Below are 26,220 nucleotides of genomic sequence, written 5' to 3'. Positions count from 1 at the left end.
CGGGGAGAGGTCGCGGTTTCTTCCGGGCCAACGCCAAGGCCGGGAGGGTTACCAAGCCCTGCGGCCCGTTTAGTCTGTCGCACCCCTTCCCTCTCCCCACCCCCTCCGGAACGACGCAGATGTTAAACGGTTCCTCCTGCTTGGGGACTTGGCGGCGGGGGCTGCCCCTGAACTTGGCCCGGCGGCGGTGGGGGTGATGCCACGGACCGTAGTCTTTGTGAGCTGAGCGTGACGGGATCTTTGCATAACTTTAAAAGGGGAAGGGACCCTACCTGCGAACTCCCCGGGCGGCAGGAAGCAGATGACCGAGCCCCCGGAACTCCCCCCTGCCCAGCTCTCTGCGCGCGAATCTAATGCCTGATCTCTAGCGATCCGAGGTGGAGAGAAAGCCAGAGAAGTGCTCACTGGCGACCCGTAAACAGTACGGGGACCTCCAGAAGGGAAGGCAGGAAACTGCCCGAGAGGGAGGGAGGGAAATGGGCAGGGAAGGAGACTTCCTTTAGGGTCTGGACGCTTTTGTCCTGCCTGCATTTTGTTACCCTGTGTAGCGATCACCTGTCAAAAGGACCCGGGCATACTGCAGGGAGAAGCGCACCTGATAGGGACAACCTGACTGTTCTGTGCTGATGGTTGTAGGGATGGGCTACCAGTTGTTTGTCCAAAGGGTTTAGAAAGAGGATTGGCCTGCTCCGTAAGAAGGGAGTGCCCCCATTCCTGACAGCCACCACCTCCACGACCTAACTGATGTAGTTGGAAAATGGTGATAAAAACACCGAAGACAGGCAGACGTGTGGTACCCCCGGGAGATCTGGGATCAGAATGGAGCCGGGCTCCCAAAGCTGGGGTGGTCTGTGCCTCATCCCCCTTGGGGTCTTTGGTAGGCTGGGTTGGGATTCTCTTGGCCCCCGGAGGGTGAGGTGACCAAGCAGCCTCAGGGCTGGCCGGTGTGGCATAGAGGAAGCCGCCGGCCTCTGCATTTCAGCCCGGCTTGCCTGTTGCCCAGGAGAGAGGAATTGAAACTCTGTTTGCTGAGCTGTGAATCGAGAGCCTGCTGCATTTGCGTCTCTCAAAACGACCCTTGTCTGCAGTTAGGCTGTCTTAGGAGAGCTCTTGAGAGCCTGCACATGCTTGGGAATTTCCGAGAAAAGTGCAGCAAACACCCCAGCTTCTTCCTCTTTGGAGCTTTAAAGCCCCAAGCTCCTTTGGACTGACATGTGAAGTGCTCGAGAGTGTGCTTCCTGAGCACCATTCACGGTTCCTAGGTGTGCTTGTTGGCTGCCTCCGTTCTTTGTATTACCGCTTGCTCCCCTCGGTGCTGGCCCTTCGAGAGGGTCTTGGTGGGTTGCTCAGCCCACCCCCACCTCGCAGTGTCTCCGAACAGAAATGGTCAGCCCCAGTAGTATGGAACTGGAGGAGAATTTTGCCATCCTGAGCTATTCTTGGGCTGCTACCAGCTTAGAGTGGCTGTTAACATTTTTACAAGACTGAATGCGGTCTCCAATGTTAAAATGATAGGAAACTCCGCTTTCACTGCCCATAGAGTTTGCTCTTGTTTTATTCCGATTGAGCTTGCTTGAAAGACAGCCATGCTCACTAGAAAATACTTGGTTTAAACACTCAAAGCACTCACATGTCCTCTTACTATCTGTGAGTGCTCTCGTTCCAGCACAGGGACAGGCATGAGGAGCAGCGACAGAAACCAGAGGACCCAAAGCATTCACTCTCCAGCCCTTTTCCAGAACAAAAATTGACAACCCCCAGCCTAGAACTAGCAGCCCACTTGGCCTTTCCATGTCTGTCTCTGGCATCGGAGGAAGGGAGCAGGAGCCCTGCCAGCGCCTCAGTGGCTTTTGTCCCCGTTAGGGCCGCAGAGTGGCAGCTGGAGCAGCCGTCATGGAGTGGCCGGCTACGGATCACTGCACAAGGGCAGGTGGCCTACATCAAGCTGGAGGACAGGACCTCAGGTAATGGCAGGGGAGGCCTGCGGGGCTGGGCGCACGTCCCGCTCTGCCAAGGGCCAGGCAGCTGGAGCCTGGCCAGGCCGCTTGAGTCCCGGGAACCTGTTCTGGAAGCCATAGGTCCTGGCGCCCTTTTACACCTGGGGACAGGTATAAAAGGTGGTATTCTCGGACCAGGAATGCTAGCTCCTTTTTGGAGGCCTCAGGAAAATGCTAGAGGAGCCCTGTAGACCTCGCCCAGGACTGGGGGGAAGGCGCTCAACCCTCTCCTCCCTAGAATGCCAACTCCCCAGGTGTGGTCCCCCTGACTGCAGGAGCTGGAGACCCTCCCCGAGGCTCTCCCATGAGAGGACGAGCCTGTCTGGGTTTGGTCAGCTGGCAGTTGTTCACTTTAGGGAAATCTTGTCAGAAGTCGTGTGTCACGGGTGCCCCTGGGTGAGCTATGCAGAAGGGCCAGGCACTGCCTGCCTGGTCTGGCCTCGCACGGGCCATATTTTTATTCTGGACAGCCCTTCCTTTGTGAGGCAGAAGAAGGGACGGAGCTTCTCAACAGTCTATGCAACAAGCAACATCAGCCACAGTTTTCTCACTCAAAGTGCTGAGGTTCATGCTTTCACCCATGATGTCTCTTGTGGGCCTTTGATAAAAGCCAGCTCAGGGACAGGACTCTGGCCGGGAGAATTGACAGATGTTCAATATGATGTCATAAAGGAATATGGCAACACTTCCGAGCCTCTCGGGGCCCCAGGGACACTGACTTTCATAGGACCACCTAGTGCAGCGGTTCTCAATCTGTGTGTCTCGATCCCTTTGGGAGTCAAACGACCCTTTCACAGGGGTGGCCTGATTCATAACAGTAGCAAAATGACAGTGGTGAAGAAGCAACGAAAATAATTTGTGATTGGAGGCCACCACCACGTGAGGACCTGCATGAAAGGGTGGCAGCCTGGGGAAGGTTGAGGACCCCTGTGCTAGTGTTTCCTCCACAGGACCCGCTTTCATCGCTCTCAGCCCACAGTCTCGCCCACTGGACCACGCTGTGCGCCCACTTTCCAAGATAATGGGTGTAATCAGCTGGGGCCAGCCTTTCTCGCCTCCGCCCACCCTAGTGACATTGGTCCGAGAGTCTGGGATGGGCCCGCCCTGTGTATTACCGGATGTTTCGCAGTATCCCCGATCTACTCACTAGATGCCAGGGGCCCTCCCCCAAGTTGTGGCAATCAAAATGTCTCCAGCTCTTGCTGCCTAGGGAGGCGGTGGGGGCGGATAAAGCCCTCCTGGGTGAGAACCGTTGGCAGCCCAAGGTGCCCAGGCCCCTGGACCCAAAACAGGGCTGAGACATTCATCAAAAGCTTCGGGCTCCAGCCCTCGGGTTGGGTTTTGATTCGGTTCTGCTCTGGTTGCAGTCACTGCTGAACCACAGGACCCGTAGAAAGCACGTGGTTAAACCCTGGCAGTTGCAGCGAGGCCAGCTCGCGGGAACCCATGATAGCTGATGCAGGTGCAGCAGTGCGCTGTAGAACCAGTTGGCCTCCTGCTGCTGCCAGGGTGAAGTCGGCGCTGCAGGCTCTCCGTGGGCAGGGGCACTTCCTCCTCTCACAGCACCCCTTAGAGCCCTGTCTCCCGTCCCAGGTAGATGTGATTTACCTAAGCCAGGGCCAGCCTAAGAGCCCTGGTGGCGTAGTAGTTACGAGTGGAGCTGCTAACCACAAGGTCAGCTGTTCGAAACCACTAGCGGCTCAGTAGGAGAAAGACAAGGCTTTCTACTCCTGTGAAGAGTTACAGCCTCAGAAACCCACAGGAGCAGTTCTCCTCTGCCCCTACAAGTTAGGGTCACTGTGAGGTGGAATCAGCTCAATAGCACAGTTTTAAATGAAAGTAAGACCCTAAGAACTTGTCTGCAGCCATCTGTTGGATGCAGACAGATGTGGTTGTAGGGGGGACCAGCCCCCCACCACTAATCACAGGTTTGATAGGCACAATTATATAGTTGAGAGAGAGAGAGAGGAATCTCTATTGGTAACCCAAGCCTATATACCTATGGGGGCAAGCCCACTAATTGCAGGTAAAGACATATGTCACAGGAAGGGGTTGCCTTATAGGTTATACAGCAGTGAGAGGGGGCCAGTCTAGGGACATTCACATTTGCGCAATAGGAAGAGGAGGGGTTGGGAGTATACATGTGACAAGATGGGCAGATCCTAGATTCAGGATGGCAGCTTAACTTTGGATGGCATGGAGCTGCTTTGATCTGTTCTCTGGATCTCCAGAAGAACCATTATCAGTAGGGTGTAAACCCCACCTACAGAAAGCAAGCTAATGGGTGAGACAGCAGTCTGGTCTGGCGGCTGATTGCCTCAAGGGAAATAACTTTTATCATTAGCTGCAAGCAGTGTCCTAAGTCTAACATATTTGGGAGAAATTTTTCTGTTTCCCACAGACAGAGGTGGGCCTAAACATGTGTTTGGAATAAACGCGTGCATTTGTGAATTAGAACACTAGCAGCAGTACATTTTGACCTACCCCCATGTGGATGGATGGTCTGGATTGAATTGTGTTCCTCCAAAATGTGTCGCGGGTATGACAGCGTTTGGGAGTGGATTGTGCTTGTGTGATGTGCATGAGGCAGGCAGGATGAGGTACCTGGAGGTAGCCTCTTTTGAGAGGGGATAGATTCAACCAGCAAACTAGCAAGCAGAGAGGGGGAAGAGAGAAGCTGAGCCCTGAGAAGATCACCCAGGAGCAGAAGCTCAAGAGAGACGGGACCCTCCGTTCAGACTTCTAGGCTATGAGAAAACACACTTGTGTTTGCTCCAGCCGTGCACTGTTGGTATTTCTGTCCCAGCAGTACCAGGGAACTTCGGCTGTGAGCTTGTGTTGTTATGATTGTTAGTTTCAAGTGCTCAGCAGATACGCCCCCAGGGTTCCTACATGGGGGGTACTTGGGGCAGGTTCCAGTGACTACCTCGGGGTGGTCACCATGTTCCCGTGCACCAGGCTGGAGAAGTTAGGCCTTGGCCCCCAGGAGAAGCCAACTCCACAAGAAGCTGACTCGAGTTCTGGGCCCAAGGAAGATATATAATTTCAATCCAACAGACTGAAAATGGTTTTGATTTATTTATAAATGAGACACACACCCCACCACCACCACCCCCTCCTCCCACCCACCCCCTCACCCTTGACCGAAGGCCAGTGTGGAAGAGGACAACATGGCGAAGAAAGTTAGTCATATTGGGGCATAATTCATTGTATCCCATTGGTTGCTCTCTCGAGATATTTTTATAGCCCTTGATAAAAATACTTTTAAATAACTCCGTGTCTTGGCTCTGTGGCCTTGATTACATTCTGCGAGCTGTGCAGCCTCAGGCGCCTGCCTTTTCCAAGTCCTCTGCCTCCCGTCAACCCACCGCCAGCGAAGCTGCCTGCCTGCTCTTCAGCGTTTCTGATGCCAGAGCTTCTAATTTGAGGAAACCCGGAAATGTAGGTTCGTTCACATGGAACCCTATGTGAAGGAACCTTGTCGTCCACTGCCTACGTAGTAGGCTGTTGATAGATAGGTGGCCAGTTCAAACCCACCAGCCGCCCCCAGAAGATGAGGTTGTTGTTGCTGTAAAGGTTTACAGGCTTGGGAGCCCTATGGAGGCAGTTTGGAATCTACAGCAGTAAGTTGTTTGGTTTTTTTTAATGTCAAAGTATTTGAAATAAATGAAACAAAAAACATTACAACTGCACAGTAATGGGAGTCATGACTCCCTGAGAATACAGGAAGGGGTGGGGGTGGGGGGGTGACTGATAGCAACAATGACTGCACAACCCCATTCAAAGGAAACGAGCATCAGCATTTCAGGTGAGTGGATACATGGGATGCTGCAAGTTACAGTAGAAATCATAACAATAATAATAATCTACTGTATGAAGGGTTCTTCCTTGAGCAAGACTGGATTTGATTGGATTCCTGGAGTGAGGCTGGCCTGGTGGGTGCCACAGCCAGCTCAGTAGTGGGGTGGTGGTGCTAGGCTGGCTGATGGGGCTGACGGCTGTGTGCTTTCAGGGGAGCTCTTTGCTCAGGCCCCAGTGGATCAGTTTCCCGGCACAGCTGTGGAGAGTGTGACCGACTCCAGCAGGTACTTCGTCCTCCGCATCGAAGATGGGAATGGTAGGTGTGGGTCTCGCACCTCCCTCGGCCCCACTCGGCCCAGGGAATGTGGGCTTGATCAAGTGTTGTCCCCCAGGGCGACGGGCCTTTATTGGAGTTGGCTTCGGGGACCGAGGTGATGCCTTTGACTTCAATGTTGCCTTACAGGACCATTTCAAGTGAGTGGTCCCCGGAGGCACCTGCTCGTGCTATCTCTCCCTTCCCTGGATGCAGTGCCTTCCCAGGTCCAGATGCCTGGGTGGTTTCTCTACTCCCAGACAGGCCGCCTTCTCTTCCAGGCAGGTCCCTCTCCACTCAGCTAGTCCCCCAAGGCCCTCTTACTTAGCTGGCACCGTGACGGTGCCCTCACTTCTGCCCTGAGTAGCCGGAACCCAGCCCCGGCCCCTGTTGCCTTCCCAGCTGCTCTCCGTGAAATAGGATGTGGTAGGATTCCCAGCCACCCGACAGTCACCCTGGCAGTGCTTTTAGTGTGCCTCCCTTGGGAGGTGCCCTGCCATCACGCAGGCAGCCCTGCCTCTGCCCTGGCGGCAGCTGGGTGCTAGCTTTATGGAGGGCAAAGGGGAGACCTTTATGATAGGCTCCATTTCTGAGCACCTGTCTAGGCTCTTCAGCTTCCTTCTGAGCCGGTGGGGTGGGGTGGGGGAGAGACCTTGTCTTAGTTCTTAAGCCAGGTGTTGGGTAGGCCCAGGGGGTGTGCTTGCACCCTCCGCAGGAATGGTCTCCTTGAACTGTCATTGCGATTCTTAAGGCAGAATTGTCATCCATTTTGGTGATGTGGAGGCTGAGGTGCACGTAACTGTCAGAGCCAGGATTTGAATCCAGGCCTAACTTCTGACCTCTACGCCTACCCCCTGCCTCAAGGTACAGAGAAGGAAAAGTGCGCCAGCCTGGACTAGTGGCAGGTGGTGAGTGGGTGCAGCTGACCTCGTCTTCTTTCTTCACCTTCCTTCTCCGCTTCTTCCCCAGGTGGGTGAAGCAGCAGTGTGAATTTGCCAAACAAGCCCAGAACCCAGACCAAGGCCCCAAATTAGACCTGGGCTTCAAGGAGGGCCAAACCATCAAGCTGAACATTGCGGTGAGTCTGTCCCTGGCTTAGCTCTGTTGGCCATAGTCACATGATTGCATGGACACTGGTCACCAAACCAGCCTGGCTGATCCCATCAGAATTCAGTCCCGTCCAGTCGGGACCTGCCTTGTACCTGGCCCACTCTGGTGAGGTGAGCACGTGTGGCTTGGTGCTCTTGTGGGGCTTGGCGTTGAGCTGGGACGGGCGTGGAAGGGTGGGATCACAACCTGGCAGGAGCCGTTCTGTGAACAAGGGAATCCACAGACGGCCTCCTGGGAGAGGTGATGTGTAAACAGGGAGCTGGGGGTGGGGACGCCTGTCCCTTTCCCCCTGGCTGCTAATGTTGGTCAGTGGGAGTTGGGACGCTGCTCACGCCCAGCTGGGTCTTGGCCTGGGGCTATGGGCGAGGAGCCATCCTGGTGGGTGCTGGTGAAGGGCCAGTGCGTCCTTGATCAGGGGACATCATGGGCAGAGTAGCTTCTGCGGACAGTCTCTCTCAGACTCCTTCTGTCCCCGTTTTGAGCTGCCCTGTCCTGTGCATGGCTTTCCCTCCTCCGCACCTGGCATGCTGCCCCTGGTCCCTCTGAGGTCAAGCGAAGGGTGAGCACCTTGGTTGCCAAGATGGACTGGACTGCAAGGGCTGGGCTGGGAGCTGAGCTGAGTCAGCCCTCATTTGAGGGAGGCAAGGATCCGGTGGCTTTGTTTTACGAAGAAACTATAACCCTAAAACCATGTTCCTCCTCTTTATTTACTGTCTCTTTCTCCTCTCTTCTGCTTCATGCTGCTGATGATTTGGGACCCTTGAAGTTGGCCAGCTGGCCCTTAAAGACAATGCGGGTCAAATCCCGTGGACTGGTTGGGATGTGATGGTTGGTCTCACTGGAACAAACACTTACTGAGCGTCCTCCGCGGACCAGGTAGTGCTTACAGATCCTTTCTCGTTTGAATGAAATCTCCTCCCCGTGTAGCCGAGGAGAGGCCCGTGCAGAGCGTGAGCAATAGCTGGGTGGCTGGATTTGCATGGAGATCTTTGAGGTCCCCGGTCTTCACTTGATGAAACTCCTGCTTCCCTCAAATTGGGAACCATGTCGCCTTCCTCCCTGAACCTGGTTCTGGTATCCGACTCCAGCTTGGTTGGTTTGTTTTTTTAACCTTTTATTTGAAGTAGAATAAAATACATGCAAAGTACCCAGATCAGAAAGGCATGTAAACCACCCAGGGTGAGAAGCAGAGTACTTGGAGCGGGCAGCCCCTCTCCGACTCTGCTTACCCCGAGAAACCGCCAGCCTGACTTTGAATACACTAGGTGTTACCAGTTTGGGGGCTTTATTTTGATCGGTTCATGCATTGGTTTATTTTTAAACTGTCTGCTGTGAGTCGGGTGAAGGTTCACAGAGTAGCGCATTCAATGCCTCACACAATTGTTTCATCTCCTGGACTGCAGTCCCCTCACCACCTCGACCCTCTCCCCACTCCCTGGGTTTCTGGTCCGTTCCTCTGTCTGTCTAGGCTCACCCTCCTGAGGCTGGTCCTTGGGTAAGCGCTGCCTTTTGATGATCCATCCATAGCAGGTGTGCTTATCTCCCTAGTGTACCGTTCCCCATAGATTAGAGACCTGTCTATTGTTGGTCTGAACATTGAGCCCCTGGGGTGAGTTCATCTTCAGCCTGAAGGGTGACGGAGGTCCCAGGGTCTGTCTGAGCAATGAGCCTGTCTGATTGTGATCCCTCGCAGAGCAGCTGCTGGTGGTGGGCAGAAATGCTCTGATTCTGATCTCTGGGTCGTGGAGCCTGGTGTTCCCAGGGCGCATCAGTCCCTCGGATGGTTCCCGTGTGTCTTCTGACCCCGCCACTCCAGGCGGGGAGAGAGCGGTGGTTGGACCTTAGGTGACCTCAGTTGCTACTCACCAAAGGAGGATGTGGAACGTTGTCTTGGTGGACTCTCTTATGTCACTTGACTTTGGTGGCCCCCAAGACGATGGCCCTGCTCCCCCAGGCCCAGCGACTCGTTGCCCTCAGGGTTGTGTGGCTATGGCTAACAAGTGTTCGTGGCTTTGCCCCCTGTGTGCCCGAGCCACCCGTTTCTGAGTTGGTTCATACACTGCACACCCTCTTGTTTGGGGAGAAGTTGGTATTGCTCCTGGGGTTCCAGCTCACACCTGTGCAGGCTTATTCCACACAAAGCCCATGTAGACGGGTCTCCACGTTCTGTGGAGGGAGGGCTGCAGACTCGCTCTCAGCCATTGACCCCACTGGTCTTCCTTGGTCCGCTCGGAGCCTTCTGAAAAGTCCAGTCCAACAGTTGCAGATCTGCTGGAGTCACTGCAACTCCAGGCGGAGAGGTCAGCCCAGAAGGTCATGGACGCTGTTCTGGGAGCATCCTGAAGGGGCTCACTTGATAGGATTTTCCCATATGACATATCTTGGGAGCTTAATAGGAAGCTGGTTTAAGAAAAGTGAGGGCCGCGTTGGCAAGGAACATGCCAGGAGAGTTGTGTCAAGGAAGTGCTTTCCATCGTGACGGTGTCCTTGCGTCCTGGCGTCCGTTCTTCCAGGGAAGCAAGGGCTGGGCCTGTGGGAGCTTGGTTGGAAACCCCCTCCCACTAGTCAGTCCACAGCCTGGTCTTGCCCTTTCGGACTGCTTTCTGTTCCCAGGGCTCACGGAACATGTCAGGGGGGTGCAATCAGAGTCCCTCGAGAATGCCCAAACCACGCTGTGGGTGTGGTGTCCGTGGAAGAGTGCCCAGTGCTTTGGGGAAAAGGCTCCCTTCCGAAGTGGACCAGCCTGGCCGGCGAGAGCCGGGAGACGCGTCCTGGTGTGGTGGTTGGTTTCCCAGGGTCTCCGTGGTTCTGCAGCAACACTTGGCGACTCACCCTCGTCCACGACTTTCCTCCTCGTGCCCGTCAGCCGGATTGCTGGGTGCGGTTATTGGTATTCCTGGCTCTGCCATGTCCCGTGGGGAGAATACACCCAGTTTGTCTATCCACTTTACCGACAGTGGACCCTGGCGGGTGGGGAGCATTTGGAGCACTTACTTTTTTCTTTATTAATCATTTTATTGGGGGGCTCTCACAAATCTTGTGGCAATCCATCATTCAGTTGTATAAAGCACCCTTGAACATATGTTGCCATCAACATTTCCAAAACATCTTTTTTCTACTTGAGCCCTTGGAATCAGCTCCTCTCTTTTCCCCGCCCTCCCCCCTCTTCGTGAACCCAGGATCAGTGAAATACTGTTGCTGTGATTTCAGTGTCTTAAGCTGTCCGTTGTCTCCCTTCGTGGAGCGCTATCTAACAGCAGGGCTGTGAGTGTGTGAGGCCATGGCCTTTGGTGCACATGTGTCCATGTGTCTGTGGTGGGGTCAGAGTTTAGCATTCCCCTTGGCTGAATTCTTCCAGGTGGTTTTCCAAGTCTGCACGCCCAGCAGCCATGTGGGTGTTCTGGTGCCCCCATCCTTCTCGGGCCTGAGGATCTTCATCGTGGCCACTCTGGAGGGCATGGGATGGCGCTTCGTTTTGATTTGCAGTCCCCGTGATGATAAGCAGAGTCAGTCGCTGGCTCTTGAAAGCGTCTTCCGACAGCTTTCTAACATGCGACGGCGTGGAGGGCTGTGGACCATCTTGGTTAGGCAGTCACCTGGCCTCTCCTTGTGAGGACCCCACAGAACGGAGTGGTGGCCTTCCTCTCTCTAGAACATGAAGAAGAAGGACGGGGCCTCCGGCATGCCCCGAGCCCGGCCTGCCAGCACCGGGGGCCTGAGCCTGCTTCCTCCTCCTCCCGGGGGCAAAGTCTCCACCCTCGTCCTGCCCTCCAGAGAGCAGCCGGCTGTTGGAGAGTCCCTGGCTCCCAGTTCAGGTCAGTGCCCAGTGACTGTCGACCAGTGCCACTGAGTCGGTTCTGACAACTGTCTGCCGACGTGTGTGTCCGAGGAGAGCTCTTCCCCGTAGGATGGTCAAGGGCGGTGTTTGAAAGAGTAGGTCACCAGGCCTTTGTTCCCAGGCGCCTCTGGGGGGACTCGGCCCTCCAGCCTTTGCAGCTAGTACCGTATGCATTGTCTCGCAGAGGAGGTCATAGGACAGCTGCTGAGCTTGGGGATGGAGGGCCAGGAATCTGCATTTTCGCTGTGCTCCCTGCAGAACTTGATGCCCACTGAAGTCTGGGTGCCAGCAGCCCTGGTCGCTAGTGTTTCTTTATACTAACAGCTTTCTCTTGCAGTGGTTGGAAATAGGCACGGGCATACTCCAGTTTGAGTTTCCACCTGTACATTCTCCGACTTCGATTATGTTTCTTTGAGCTGTACAGCCATGTTCACCTGCCGTTTCCACGCTGCCCTCCCCACTGCTGAGCTTTTGATGCTGGGGACCCTGCACCAATCCCTGCCCCCCAGGCTTGGAGTCCCCAGGCAAATGGTTTCAGATGACAAGTCCGGAATAGCTGACCTTTGTTGAGCACTTCTGCCTGCTCCGGAGCCTTAGAGGCATAGTGGTTACCTGTTGGACTGCTAACTGGCAAGGTCGGCAGTTCAAAACCACCAACCACTCCTTGGGAAAAAATGAGGCTTTCTATTCCGGTAAAGAGTTCTAATCTCAGGACCCCACAGGGGCATTTCTACCTTGCCCAGAAGGGTCTTGATGAATCGACCCGATGGCCCCGAGCTCGTTTACTTTGTTGTGCTTTTCTGCGTGCTCCCGAACTGCCCCGTTCACATCTTGGGGACCTTCGGGAAGTGATGCCTCAGGCATAGGTTTCTCGTGGGGATACAGAGACACGTGTCTAGAGCACTGGAATGCCCACTAAACGTTAGCTGCATTTTGTGGATACTCGCATCCTTGTCACTGACCTGCCTGAGGCTCTACATATATTCACTCATCTGACCCTCCGTCCAGGCCTCTGCAGTTGCCCTGGTCTTGTACCCGCCCCACCCCATTTTAGAGATGAGGAAACAGACTGAAGGGGCCTGCATGAGGTCACACACCTCGCCCCCTCTTTCCCAGGGCTGGTGGTGAGGCGCAAATGAGTCAGTCGGTGTCAACCACATGGTGAACTGTAGAATCCAGTCTGTCGAGAGCCTGCTTTTACCCAGCCGCCCAGCCCAGGGTCAGAGCAGCAGCAAAATGAGGGAGACAGAGTCCCAGGCACAGGGTGTTCAGAAGCGATACTTGGCAGCCCTGCGGGAGCTGCCAGGCAGCACTGTCCACTGCTCGGTCACTCCTGAGAGGCCCTTCCTAGCCCCTACACCGGCTAGCTGGCACTGCATGTCGGGACATCCGCTCAGCGGCTGCTCATGAGGATGGCCTGTGGATTGGGTGGGCATTCTCCATCCAAGAAACCGGGACAGTGAGGACCAGGTTTTTGACTGATTTCAACATAAACGGTTGAAAATAGGTCTGAGCGGTGTGAGCATGTAGCTCACCTCACTGCCACACCTCCCTCCTGCAGCTGTGTGTGGCCCTTGGCCTTTTCCCCAGAAGTCTCTGGGACTGGTGAGAAGCAGGGGAAGCGTGGCAGCTCATTGGTGCTCTCTCGTCCCCAAATACATTTCACCTGGCCTCATGGCCTGATTGGGGTACCCTGGGGACAACCGATGAAAAAGAGATCTTTGACTCTTCTTCCTTCCCACCCCTCACCATCAATAGGAGGAGGTGCCACCGTGTCCTGGCCGCAGCCCAAGGCTGCCACCGCTGATGTCTGGGGCGACTTTACCAAGTGCACAGGGTGAGGAGGATCGAGTTCTCCTGGTGGGACGGGTGAGGGCTGCTTCTCTCCCATCTGGCTGGTTGGGCCTTTTCAGGGTATCCAGAGCACTGGGCCCCAGGGAAGTGTGTGGCTGCTCTCCCTGCAAACCTTCCCAGTCCTTTGAACCACTCACAGCCGTGGCTGCTTGTCCTCAGTGCGTCCCTCTCCCTGTGCCCCAGAACACCAACCTGAGAGCTAGAGGGCCTGCCTGGCCACCTGCGTGGGCCCCCTGCATGGAAGCTCCGCTAGTTCTCTGGCCCTTCCTGGCGCCATAAAATATCAAGCCTTCCTTTGAAGTCAGGGTGAAGAGATGCCAAATTCCTGTTTCACTATTGTACATACGAGGGGGCTGCAAGGAAGGTTTGTGGCAAAATCCCATGATCTTTTAATTCACCATTTCCACAAATGATTTGAAGCCCCCTCACAGATGCTCTGGGCCAGGGACCAGCAGACATTTCCCATCAAGGACCAGCTAGCAAATCTCTTAGGCTTAGGGGGCCATATAGTCTCTGTTGCAACCAGTCAGCAAGTTGTAGCATGAAAGTCGCCACAGACAAGTAAGTGAATGCATGGGCATGCGTGTACCAATAAAACTTTATTTGCAAAAACAGGCAGAGGGCCCAATTTGTCCTGTGGACCATGATTTGCTGACCCCTACTCTAGAACATTCTGAGCGAAAAGATAACTTTTATCTGTTTTGCATCTTCAAGCCTTTGACACCCCCACGCCCCCCTGTCTTCCTTTTGACAGGTCAGCGTCCGGCCAGACTCAGCCGGGCACGGACTGGGTGCAGTTCTGAGCAGTGCACCCGCCTCCCTCTGACAGCTTCAGCAAAGGAGGCGCCGCATCGGGACGGCAAAGCACTAGCTGCTGGAAGGTGGAGCCCGACTCTCCCCTCAAGCCTGGCTCCTCTAACAGGCTGGCACCTGGCACTCTGTCACCCAGTGCCTGGGCCCCCTGTGTGATGAGGACACACACTGAGGAGAACTGCTCCCGGAGCCCCTCTCCTCCGTGCTTTTGCCACGAGCGGCTGAGACTTGAGCCCTCCGGTCAGCGACCGTATTAAACACAGGCCTCAAGAGCAAAAGAAGGGCTCGAGTGTGCTGTCTGCATCCAGTGGCCTCGTCCCCGTGTGGAGGGACACCTCTTGCACCCCCATGGGCTATGGCCACTTAAGATGTCGTGGCTGGAGGGAAATCAGTACTAAGCAGCTTTTTATTCCCTTGGTAATATTTGCTTGCTTTGCAAATATGCTGATCTGCACTAACTCCTTGACTTTGCACGGGCCTGGAGGCATTCCCCTTCAGCACAGGACTGCCCTGAGCTTCAGGAAGCAGCGGGCATCTCCGCCACGGTGCCCGGCTTCCACTGCCTTCCAGACTGGGTAGGCAGTGCAGGGCTGAGATAGGCGCTGGAAGAGAGCTGGCACTGAGTGGGCAGAAGGTGGGCACTGTCTCGTGGAGGCAGTCAGCCTTCCTGACCACTGGGGGCTTAGGGGCTCAAGGTTCCCTGGCCAACTTGGGTTACTCCTTGGAGATTTCTGGAAGTGCCTTGTCTGCAGACTCCTTGCTTGTTTCTCTCCTTCAGGGACTTGGCGTGAACTGAAAGTCCGGGCTGTCCTGGATTCCCGGTTCGTCAGAAATCATTTTATCTGAGCACACCTCTGAAATTCCTTGTATGGATGCATCCTCCTGCTCCGCTGAAAGCTTTCTTTGTGAAGGGTCAAGACTGTGAACTAAAAGTGTTGGCCTTAAATGTGGGACCCTAATTTTCTAAGGGAAAATAAATATTTTTTGCTCTGTCAATATTTGTGAAAGACTAAAGTGTTTTTGGCAGTATGGCTGCTGAACCTACATACTTCAAGATGCCCCAGCTAGACTGGCAGCTGCCTCTGTCCCCTCTCAGCCCAAGTCACAATGTAAAGTCCTAGGCCAGGGTGTCGGCTTGGTCAAAGTGAGACTTGGACCCTAATGCCCTGAGGTAGTCAGACACTTCTCTGTGGTGCATCTAGGCACGCAGCGTGTCTCCGCTCCTGGGAACGATGGTGGAAGTCGTTGAAATTGTTTCCCACAGGGCCGAATTCTCTTTGAAAGGAAACGGTGGCCCCCGAGCGACTCCTTGCCTTCTGAAGTGGGAGTGGGGCCTGGGCCCGCCTCCCACAAGACCTCCAATGTGGAGAGGTCTGCTTCAGCAGGAAGGGTGGAGAGTCACGCGGTGCCCTTGCCGGAGGATTCTGTAAGAGCTGCAACTTTTACCACTGGGTCGGGAAGCTGCCGTTCTGACTAATCAACAATGCTGTTATTTTTAGCTGTTGGCAAGTTGGCCGCTGACTTATGGCCACCCTGCAAGAAACGGAAGGAAATGATCGGAGGCCATCTCCATGCGTGCTTGTGAATCAAACTATTGTGAATGTGCCTAAACCCCCCAAACCACTGCCATTGAGGCGGGTCCGACTCATGGCGACACTGCGCAACAGAATGCCACTGCCCAGTCCGGTGCTGTCCTCACAGCAGTTACGATGTGGGAGCCCTTGTTGCAGCCACTGTGTCGATCCAGCCTATTGGGAGTCTTCCTCTGTCGCTGCTGCTCTGCTGATGTCCCTCTCCAGGGACTGGTCTCTCCAGTACATGCGTCCAAGTCTTCCCAGCCTTGTTTCTAGGGAGCTCTGCATGGGCCTCGGGCAGTCCACGGCACTTTCACGATGCCTCCCCAACCCCGTCGTTCAAATGCATCCACTCTTTGCTCTTCCTGTTCTGTGTCCAACTCTGGCGTGCATATGAGACAGCATGGCTTGGGCCAGGTGCCCTTCCCTCCTCTTCAGAGTGAGGTCCTGGCTTTCCAGCACGTTCAAGAAGTCTCGTGCAGCGGATTTTCCAGTTGCAATACACTTTTGGATTGGCTGCTGCTTGCATGAGCGTTGCTTATGGAGCCAAGGACGATGAAATCCTTGGCAGTTCCGGTCTCCTCTGCATGGGTCGCAGTGTTTGTTGTCTGTGAGGATTGGAGTTTTCTTTACAGTGAGTTGTAATTGCTGTGGAAGGCGGCAGGTGAATGTGGAAACCTGTGGGATTCTGGGGCTGTCCTTGGTTACAGGAGCAGATTGCGGCCTCGCTCTCCCACAGAGCAGCTGGTAGGCTTGAAGCACCGACTTTGCGGACTGCAGTCTGGTGCTTCTCTGACAGGGTCTCCGCTTGCCCATGGAACAAGGACAAAGCAAGCATCAGGATTCTGGGTAGTAACTTGTATTTTTTCATCCACATGACTTCCCACCTGTGAGGCGGGTGGGAATGAGAAAACTTATAGAGGAAATCCCTAATTCAAAGTACCGCGTGTCATGGATGGTTCTGGACTCCCGTGGTCAGATGTGGGACCACAACCTCCTGTAAGCTGGGTACCGCACAGATGAGGTTTGTAAGCGCCAGCAAGTGCCCATTGGCTAATGTAGCCCTAATTACCGGGACTTAGAGTCAGGTCATAAGCTGCATAATTTGGTGTTAACTGGTCACAGTTGGAAGTGTCAAATGGCATGCCCAGAACGATTAATTATAAGGAAGCGGAGGTAACTGCTGATGAGGTACGGCCATCAGGGATCTAATTGGAATCTGGTGTGGCAGAAGGCGGCTCGGCGCTCGCTCACACCAACAGAAAAGCAATTGCCACCGGCTCAGGGTCCTCGGGAAACCCTGACTGTCAAACCAGACACCACCCTTCCTTACATTCCTGACCGAAGCTTGCGAGTCTTCAGGGGTAGCGGGGGATAAAATGGGTGGTAGGAAATGGGCATTGGGATTGGGGTCTTTGAGACCTGAGCTGGTCCTCACACAACGGGGGGTGGGGGGTGGAAAAGGATTGGGATACACTGAGTTTGGAGTGGTAGCCCGGAGGCCCCCAGTACCGATTCTGGGATTTGCACTCGGGTCATCCCCTCCCAGCGAAGGTGGGCAGGCTCTGCCATGCCGCTCCCCAATAGAAGAAGCACAGGTGAGGTGTGACGAGGTTGCACTGTTGGCCTGTTGAGGAAGTCAACTATGGGGGCTGGCAGCAGACAGTGGGTTCTGGCTATAAAGAAAGGGGGCCCTCGCCCCATAGTCCTCCACGGACAGGACCCTACCTTGAAAGTGCATCTCTCCGCCGACATCTTGACCACAGCCTGTGAGAGACCCAGAGCCAAAGGACACGGGACACTGCCCTGCATGCCTGACCCTCAGACAGAACCAGCGGGGGTGTCTTCAGGCGCTAAGTGTGGGGTGAGTTGTCACGCAAAGCAGTAGATAATAGAGGCTATTTTCATCTTTTGCTGGCAAGCAGTGTTACAGGTGATTTTAATATTCTTTGTTTCTCTGTTTTTAGATTTGCCGGTCTCGGATCTGTCCTCGTCATGTGCTGTTGAGTTGATGCTGGTTCTGAGGGACCCCATGTGACAGAGCAGACCTGGCCCACCAGGGGCTTGGGGAGCAGGTCACCCTGGAGCGGCTGGTGGATTCAAACCACCAACCTTTAGGTTCCTAGCCAAGTGCTTAAACATTGCACCACCAAGACTCCTGGTTGGATCTGTAATCAGGAGAAAAATCCTAAAATGTCGGATGACTTTCTACAGCTCCAGTGCTGTAAGGAAAAGGTGTCCTCCCTGTTCCGGCCCCCACTGCCACAGCCTCAGCCGCCCCTGGGTTCACAGTCACCTGGTCCTTGGGGAATCTGCACACGATGGCCTCTTCTCTACGGAAGGGATGAGCTCTGCCAAGTCGTCTGCAGGCCCACCAAGCCACTCTGCTAGCTTAGCGGGTGACATGTCGGTGTACTAACCATCAGATGGTCAGCAGTTTGAGCCCACAGGCTGCTCCGTGAGAGAGATGAGGCCCCTGCTCCCACAGAGATTACGGCCTTGGGAACCCACGGGGAGTTTCGCTCTGCCTCGTCGGGTCTCCTGTCAGTACAAGAGGTTGATAGGTGGGGACCTGAGAGAGCCTGTGTGCCAGAAGAAGCCAGCTCCTAGCACAATCACTACGGGTTTGGTAGGCGCAATTGTACAGCGATAATAAGTAAATATTATAGTAAAGTTATAGAGAGCATGAGAGATAAAAGAGATATATAGAAATAAATGGAGTGAGATACATTTTATGGTAGCATGCTCACCTCAGCCCCGCTTGGTGGTCCACGTGGAGGGAGTGAGGAAGAACTTTAATGCTCCCCAAGCTTTTATACTCTCTGGGGACATTGGGGACGTGCAAGCCCCCACATTACAGGTGAAGACATACGTCACAGGAAAGGGTTGTGCTACAGGTATTACAGTGATGGGAGGAGGTGATCTAGGGACAATGCACTACAGAAGGAGGAGGGATTGGGGGTGTACATGCGGCAAGATAGGCAGATCCTAGATTTCTGGTAGCAGCTTAACTTGATTCTGGGTCTCCATAGGAACCATTATCAGTTGGGTGTGAACTCCGCCCACAGGAATTAAACTAATGGCCTTTGGCTCCAGAGAGAAGTAGTCCATTGTCTCCAGCAGCAGGGAGCAGGCCCAGCCCTGCTGTGGGATGAGACAGCAGTCTGGCAACAAGTATCTGACTTCCCCCCACACCTGTGGGACAGTAGAGCTGGGTGGCAGGGGGGTTGCGGTTGTGAAAGTGTGGGTGCAGCACGGCCCCCACTGACTGGTCACGGCTCCCTGGGCTCGGTGGTTACGCACTCAGCTGCTCACCAAAAGGCCACCAGTTGGGACCCACCCAGCGGTTCTGGAGGAAGATGCGGCGATTCTGTTTCTGTGAAACCACAGGGCGATCTCTGCTGGGCCCACCGGGGCCTGAAGAGCCAGGAGGCACTGCGTTTGGGCTTATTTCTATACCTACCTCAGCGTTTGGGCTTATTTCTATACCTACCTCAGTCACGCTGTGGTGGCTTACGAGAGGCTGATGGGTGGTAGCTCCGCCACCTCCATTTCCAACAGGAATCACCCATGAGGGCAGGTTTCAGCAGCGCTCCCGACTCGAACAGGCCAGGAAGAAAGGCCGAGTGACGGACCTCAGCAGTTAACCAAAGAAGCCTATCACCACAGAGCATTGTCCCGCTCCTTGTTCCGGACATGTCATCACGTGGGCTAGCCCTGGAGAAGGGGAAGCCGAGGGCCAGCGAGGGAGAGGGAGACCCGCTGTCAGATGGATCAGCACAGTGTCTTCAGTAGTGGGCTCCTGAATGTACTGGCCCTCATAAGGCTGACACAGGACATGGCAGTTTGGTGCGGTTGGTTGTACATAGGGTGCCATGAGTCAGGTGGCAGTAGCTGCCTCCCTCCCTGGGGCAGTGGTGGTGATGATGGAGTTTTATGCATTCTGTGCCTACAACAGGGCAGGCACACATTTCATAAGCGGTAGCATCTGCACGGGAAAGAAGGGGGGATAGAGACCCCAAGGAGCATGCTAAGTGGCCTCCCAGGGCCCCAGATTCTCACTTGTCCATACTATCCATCTCCAAAACCCTTGGTGCCTATCTTGTGCTAGTTACCTATTGCTACCAGCTTGAAGCAACACATTTACTATCAGTGTCTGTGGGTCAGGAGTTGGCTCAGCCAGGGGCTCGGCAAGGCTACAGTGGAGGGGGAGGGCAGGGTTAGGGTCTTACCTGGACACTAGATTGGGAAAGGATCCGGTTCCAAACACCTGTAGTTTGCAGCAGCATTCACTTCCGACTGCATGCCAGATTAAGGATTTCCATTTCTTACTGACCTGTCTCGAGGGACACCCGGTTTTCTTCGTTCAGCGATTGGAGGTCAGGTATTTTTTTTTTCTTTCTATTTTTAATTGGAGGTCAGGTATTTTAAAAGGCTTTCCAAGTTAACCCACTGATCCAGCAAATCTAGTTAATCGGAACGCCTGTCTTCTAAGCCTCCTGGTTAGTGTGGTTTTTACTGATGGTGGGTAGAGTCCAACCCTGCTTAGGATTTGCCATGCGTTCAACCTTAGCAACCTTGTTTCCCAGTTACCTGAGGTGCACAGATTCAGAGCCCTCTGCAGTGAGCAGGTGAGCACCTAGCTTACCTGCTTGTGCTGGCTCCCACCTGGGCACAGGCCGAATGACCAGTGGTGTCAGCCCTGGGATTTCAAATAGCCACAGGCCAGACTGAACTGAGCCAAGGAGTCGGCACAGTAGGGGACCCAGGCTCTTCGAATAGGGAATTAGAGGCCTCCGTGGGAAGCAGAGGTAAGTATTTACCCTCCAGCATTCGGGAGAGAACAGGGGTTTCCTTGAGCTGGCTCCTTTGGGCCCCAGGTATAAAAAGATAAAGGGGAGAGAGACTGCTGTCTTTCCCAAAATCTTGCTTCCACCTCCTCTTCTGTAAACTGAAGATGAACCTAGAACCTGCTTCATAGCAGTGGTCAGAGGAGGACTAGGCCAGGATGGGAGGAAGCAGTCAGCACAGTGCGGGCACAGCCAGGAGGGCAGGTATTGGTGGAGAGGGGTCTGGGCAGGGCCCGTGGAAGGAGGGGTGGGGGCTAGGAGGAACACTAGAGCAGTGCTTCTCAACCTGTGGGTTGGGACCCCTTTGGGGGTCGAACAGCCCTTTCACAGGGGTGGCCTACGACCATCAGAAAACACGTATTTCCGATCTGGTGAGAAAGAAGCTATCTTTACCCTTGCACTGACACTGGCCTTTTATGCATACTGTCACCACATGTAGCCATGCAGTTTGCTGTTCTATTACAACTGTTACCCATGCTACACCATGCTTCAAGACAAAATTTCATTTATTTGTAATTAGAAATAAATATTTCACAATATATAATTACATATTGTTTTTGTGATTAATCATTGTGCTTTAATGATGTTCAATTTGTAACAATGAAAATACATCCTGCATATCAAATATTTACATTACAATTCATAATAGCAAAATTACAGTTAGGAAGTAGCAATGAAAATAATTTTATGGTTGGGGGTCACCACAACATGAACTGTATTCAAGGGTCGCTGTATTAGGAAGGTCAAGAACCACTGCTCGGGAGGGAGGGAGGGGAAGACTTGCTCTGGAGGGACAGGATTAGAAGTGGACTGGGGGAGAGAGGGGGGGACTATGGGCCTGTCAGGGCCTAGGTAGAGACCCAACAGGTTGGAAGACTCCAACTGGGGTCACAAGCCCCCATGGTCACCAATGGGGGTTCACCCCTAATGGGCAGGCCATGTTGATGGCAGAGATCAGCCCTTCCTCAGCTGGGCTAGGGGAACCTTAGGGGTACTAGATCCTGCTCCCAACCTGTGCCACCCCCTGCCCCTTGACCCCAGGGATGGACCCAGAACTCTCGATTGAATGCTCGTCCCTGTCACAGCCATGCTTCCCTGCCACTGAACTTGCTCGGTGGCAGAGCCCAAAGGGCACGTTAGCACCCTCTAGCTCAGAGTAACTCAGACATTAGAGCCATTTGTTTCCCTCTTTGAAAAACATATAGGTCCCCCGTGAATCAATTCCAACTCTCAGCGAGACCCCCATGCTTGCAGAGTAGAACTGCTCTGGGAGGTTTCCAAGGCTGAGGCCTTTGGAAAGCAGAGTGCAGGCCTGTCCTGGGTGCCTCTGAACAGTCACCCTTTCGGATAGTAGCCCTCCCGCATCTACTGATGGCACACGGGGTCATCTCACTCTCCTGGAAATGCAGACCCAGTGCTTGTGGCCTATGAGCATTTCTGAGGATTTACTGTTTTCCAATTTTCTTAGAATTCCAATGAAACATGCTTCTTCAAACAAAGCACTGCCCTCCCCCAGCCCTGAAGACACTGGGAGGCTGAAATAATTGTCTAAAAGGAGCCCATGCCTCTCCCTGATTGGCTATGGCACCAGCAGAATGGTGAGGGGGGAAGGTTTCTGTGGACATGTGAGAAGGCAAGGTGTCACAGCACCCTCCCTCTGTGGGGATGGAGAAGGAGGTAGAGACTGGCTATGGTTGAGGACCACAGCGCTCCCTTTACTCTGGACTTCCTGGCTGCTGCTTCCATGTGCGTTGATTGTGGGTCCAAGTAAAAGAAATTCTGCATAACTTCAATCTTTTCTCCATGTATCATGCTGTTTTCTATTGGTCCAATGGTAAAGATTTGGGTTTTTTTTTTATATGGAGTTGTAATCCACACTGAAGGCTGCAGTCTTTGATTTTCACTAGCAAGGTTGTGTCATCTGAAATCCCTGGTTGTTAATAAGACTTCCTCCAATCCTGATGGTGTGCTGTCTTCATATAATCCAGCTCCTCGGATTATTTGCTCAGCATACAGATTAAGTATGGTAAAATGATACAGCCATGACACACATCTTTCTTGAGTTAAAATCATGCAGTTTTCCCTTGTTCTGTTTGAAAGACTGCCTTTTGGTCTATATAGGTTCTGCATAAGCACAATGAAGTGTTCTGGAATTCCCATTCTTGATGTTATCCATAGTTGGTTAGGATCTTTAATAGTCAATAAAACCCAAAGAAAAACGTTCTGGTATTCTCTGCTGCCAGCCGTCAGCAGTTCTATCGCTTGTTTTTTGTGTCTGAATTGGACTTGAATTTTAGGCAGCTGCCTGTTGTACTGTTGTAGGCATCTTCTCAACACATGGTCTCCTCGGGGGCAGAGTGCCCTGGTCGTGTAAGGGGTCTTCCTTCGTGAGCCTGTGAAAAGGGATTAAAAACCTCACTGTTATCGAGTGAGTTCTGACTCACAACAACCCCGAGGGCGGAGCAGAACTCCCCTGTAGGTTCCTGAGGCTGTACATCCATCCAGGAGCAGAAAGCCTGGTCTTTCTCCTGCAGAGAGGCTGGTGAATTTGAACTACCAGCCTTGTGGGTTGCAGTCCAATGTTAACCTGCACACCAGCCAGGAGTCCTGAGAAGGGATGGGGAACTGATTTTACAACTGAAGGCCAGAATGCCTTTTCCAAGGTCTCAAGAAAATCGCTCTTTCCCCCGGGATCTCGGAGTTGAAGCCTCGTATTGCTTCCGTGGGTTATGTGGAGAGGGAGAGGCATCAATGGTCTGTCTCGGAGTTGACTCACTTCTCCGAGGCCAGGGTTTAGGGATCTTTATGAGTGGAAATCGATTCCACGGCCCCTAATAAGAAAGACCGGGCCAGAGACTAGTGGGCCTCCTTACAGCTTTGAGATTACGAATCCGATCAACCACCTTGCATCGGAATGACCTTGATCCGCTTGCCTGATGTCCACTTTCCCGTTTATGCAAATACTGCTAATAATCTCTCTGTACTGGGCTGCCCAGAGCCGCCCATGCCCTCCTGTGAGGGCAGCACTCGCTGTGTTACGAACTATGAACCTCAGCGGCGGGTGCCAGGCTCCGCTCGCCCCGCCCCGGACCCGGCGACACCAGGGTGTGGGCGGTCCCGGCGCGGGCTCCGCCCCCATCGCGGCCCCGCGGCGCGAGGCTGGCCCCGCCCAGCACGGCCTGCTGGCCCGCCCGGCCTCGGCGGCGGCGTGGCGCGGAGGTAGGAGATCGGGCCGCGCGCACGGGGAGGCGGGGCGCGTTCCCGCAGCCGAGGGCCTGGGCATGCGCGCCCCCGACGGGCGGCGGCTGCGAGCGCGCCGGGAGGCTGAGGTTATAATTATGGTGCGCGCGCAAGGTGGGGGCGGGCCGCGTCCGCGGCTCCCGGGGCGCTCGGGGCACTTTGGGCGCCTGCAGCCACCGTCCGCGGACATCCTGCTTCCCGCTTATCCCCCAAGGCTTCCCTGATCCTCGCGGGGCGGGGTGTTGTGCGGGCGCCGCGCCCTCGAGGTGCCCACAGACCCCTCTGCGCTGGAGGCCTCCTGCGCCCATCGTCCTCCTGGGCGCCCTGCTCCGGTGGGACGTTGCTGGCCTGCGCCTGTCCAGATTATCCACCGGGGAGGAAACCGAGGCCCAGAGCCGCCCGTGGAGTTGCCCAGGAGCCCGCTACTCGAGGCTTCCAAAATGGGGCGTGAGGCCCACCTTTTAAAACAAGCTCCATCCCCACCTTGATCCATTCACACCCCCTAGCTGGACCTCACTAATCCCCCTGCGATCCTATGGTTCTATTTGACTTGGTGTTGGGACACAGCTGTGGTGGTGGTGGGTGTCAGGGTCCTGTCTGTTTACATGCCAGTTTTCCAGTGTTCTTCAGTTGAGCCTGTGCCAGGCAGGCCAACAGCGCTGAGACCCGCCAGGGGTGCTCAGCCAGGTGTAGGGTTCAGGAAAGAACCCAACACCGCCCCCCCTCCCTTCCCCCCAGCTCTGAGCCTGGATTTTAGGAGTTTCCCATCCACTAGAAAGCAGAGCCTGGGCCCTAGCCCTGACTTAATTACTCCCTTCCCAATCTTCCTCTCAAACCCTGGACTTGAGTGAGCCCTGGAGGCTCCACACCCTTCCAGCCTCCAAAACAGGCCCTTCTAGCTTGGTACCTTGAGCTCAAGGGAATCCCCCAGGTACGGATTTATGCTCACTTCTGTCTCTCCAGTGACCCCATCGGTGGGTGACATCATCTACTGCCAGGGAGATCGTTTTCTTCTCCCTGACCCTTTACTTTCCCATATGATGACATACATATCCCTTGGCCTTCATTTAAGGAGTCCTGGTGATGGGTAGTGAGTTACATGTCGGGCCACTAATGTGAAAGGTCAGCCATCCGAAACCATCCGTTTGATACACGGGAGAGAGTCGAGGCTTTCTACCCATAGCAGTTGTGATTATTGTTGGGGGCCTTGGAGTTGGATCTGACCCATAGCGCCCTTGTGTACAATGGAACAAAACTCGGCCTGGGCCCGCACCGTCCTCACCATTGCCACTGTGCCAGTCCATCTGCTTGAGGGTCTTCCTCTCTTGCTGCCCCTCCGCTTCACCGAAGCCTGTGGAGTCCCACAGGCTTGCTGTGAGGCAGGCTCAATGTCAGTGAGTTGGGTTGGGTTTGGAGCACCCATTCATTCAACAACTGTCATGAGGCTTTGGGCCACAGGCAGACCTAACCCCTGCCCTGGGAGGAGACACAGACAACCTCTATGTCGAGGAAACAGTCGACTGCCAGGGAGGTCAGGGGTAGAGCGCTCAGAAAGTGACTTTTTAATTTTTGCTGTTTTCGTGGTTTGAAATATACAATTCACTCATCGTGTTGGGCAGATACCTCCTGTCAACCTCTGAAAGTTTTTCCTCCCCTCAAACAGAAAGTCCCTCTTAGGCGATAACGCCTCACTCCCTCTGTCCCTCATGGTTCCCCCCTTGCTGCTGTTCACTGCCACCGAGTCATTTCCGACCCATATGACCCTGTGCACAGGAGACCGAAATGCACAGTCCACATAGCTGTTCTTAGGTTTGAGTCCATTGTTGCAGCCACGGTGTCATCTCATTGAGGACATTGCTTTTTTGTTTGTTTAATGCCCCTCCACTTGACCAAGCATGATGTCCTTTGGGGCCTGGTCTCTCCTGCTAACATGTCCGAAGTACGTGAGGCGAAGTCTTGGCATCCTGGCCTCTGAAAACAGTCTGGCTATTCTTCCAAGACAGATTTGTTTGTTCTTTGGATAGGCCACGGCACTGTGAATATTCTTTGCTAACTCACAGTTCAAATGGGTTGCCTTTTCTTTGGTCATCCTTACTCAGTGTCTAACTTTGACATGCGTGTGAGGCGAGTGAAAACGCCGTGGCCTGGAGCAGGCACACCTCAGTGCTTGAAGTCACATCCTTGCTTTTCAACACTCTGAAGAGGTCTTGTGAGCAGATTGACCCAATGCAGCGCATCCCTTGATCTCTTGACTGCTGCTTCCGTGAGCAGTGATTGTGGATCCAAGCAAGATGAAGTCCTTCACAACTTCAGTCTTTTCTCTGTTTATCCTGTTTTATCAGTCCAGTTGTGAGGATTTTGGTTTTCTTTACATTGAGTTGTCACCCATAGTGAAGGCTGTAATTATCGATCTTCATCAGCGAATCCTTCAAGACCACTTTCAGCAAGCCAAGTGGTATCATTTGCATACTGCAGGCTGTTACCAAGCCTTCCTCCAATCCCGATGCCATATAATCCAGCTTCTCTGATGATTGGCTCAGCATACAAATTGAGTAAATCTGGTTAGAGGATAGACCCCGGAGTCACACCTTTCCTGAATTTAAGCCATGCAGTATTCCCTGGTTTGCTCTCCACAACAGAAGTTGATGTTGAATGGTGAAAAGTGCTGTGGCGCGTTAGGGGTTCAAACCCCCCCTGGTAGTGCCGTGGAAGAAAGGCTTGGCAATCTGTTTCACCCTGATCACACCCAAGAGACCCCTGGGGAGCAGGTTTTCTCTTTGGAGGTGGACTTCTAACTGAAACATGTTTCCTTTCTTTTTTTGTGGGGGGG

General features: G+C 54.0%; 1 protein-coding gene across 1 annotated transcript in view; it reads left to right on the top strand.

Annotated features, from left to right (window-relative positions):
- NECAP2 (NECAP endocytosis associated 2) overlaps nt 1-14,722 on the top strand; it is a 16,500-nt gene extending 1,778 nt beyond the window's left edge. Inside the window, exons 2-8 of the mRNA XM_045298948.1 lie at nt 1,653-1,964; nt 6,010-6,114; nt 6,191-6,272; nt 7,081-7,189; nt 10,874-11,036; nt 12,818-12,896; nt 13,668-14,722. Coding sequence (XP_045154883.1) covers nt 1,653-1,964; nt 6,010-6,114; nt 6,191-6,272; nt 7,081-7,189; nt 10,874-11,036; nt 12,818-12,896; nt 13,668-13,716 — 899 coding nt within the window. The 3' untranslated portion in view covers nt 13,717-14,722. The remainder of the gene's footprint in view (nt 1-1,652; nt 1,965-6,009; nt 6,115-6,190; nt 6,273-7,080; nt 7,190-10,873; nt 11,037-12,817; nt 12,897-13,667) is intronic.
- Nucleotides 14,723-26,220: the final 11,498 nt, after the last annotated feature.

The sequence above is a fragment of the Echinops telfairi genome, unplaced genomic scaffold (genome assembly GCF_000313985.2).
Source record: "Echinops telfairi isolate 266 unplaced genomic scaffold, ASM31398v2 ScPeMD7_7457;HRSCAF=8495, whole genome shotgun sequence".
NCBI lineage: Eukaryota > Metazoa > Chordata > Mammalia > Afrosoricida > Tenrecidae > Echinops > Echinops telfairi.
Note: the sequence above shows the minus strand (reverse complement) of the source record. Positions and strands in the feature narration are given on the sequence as shown.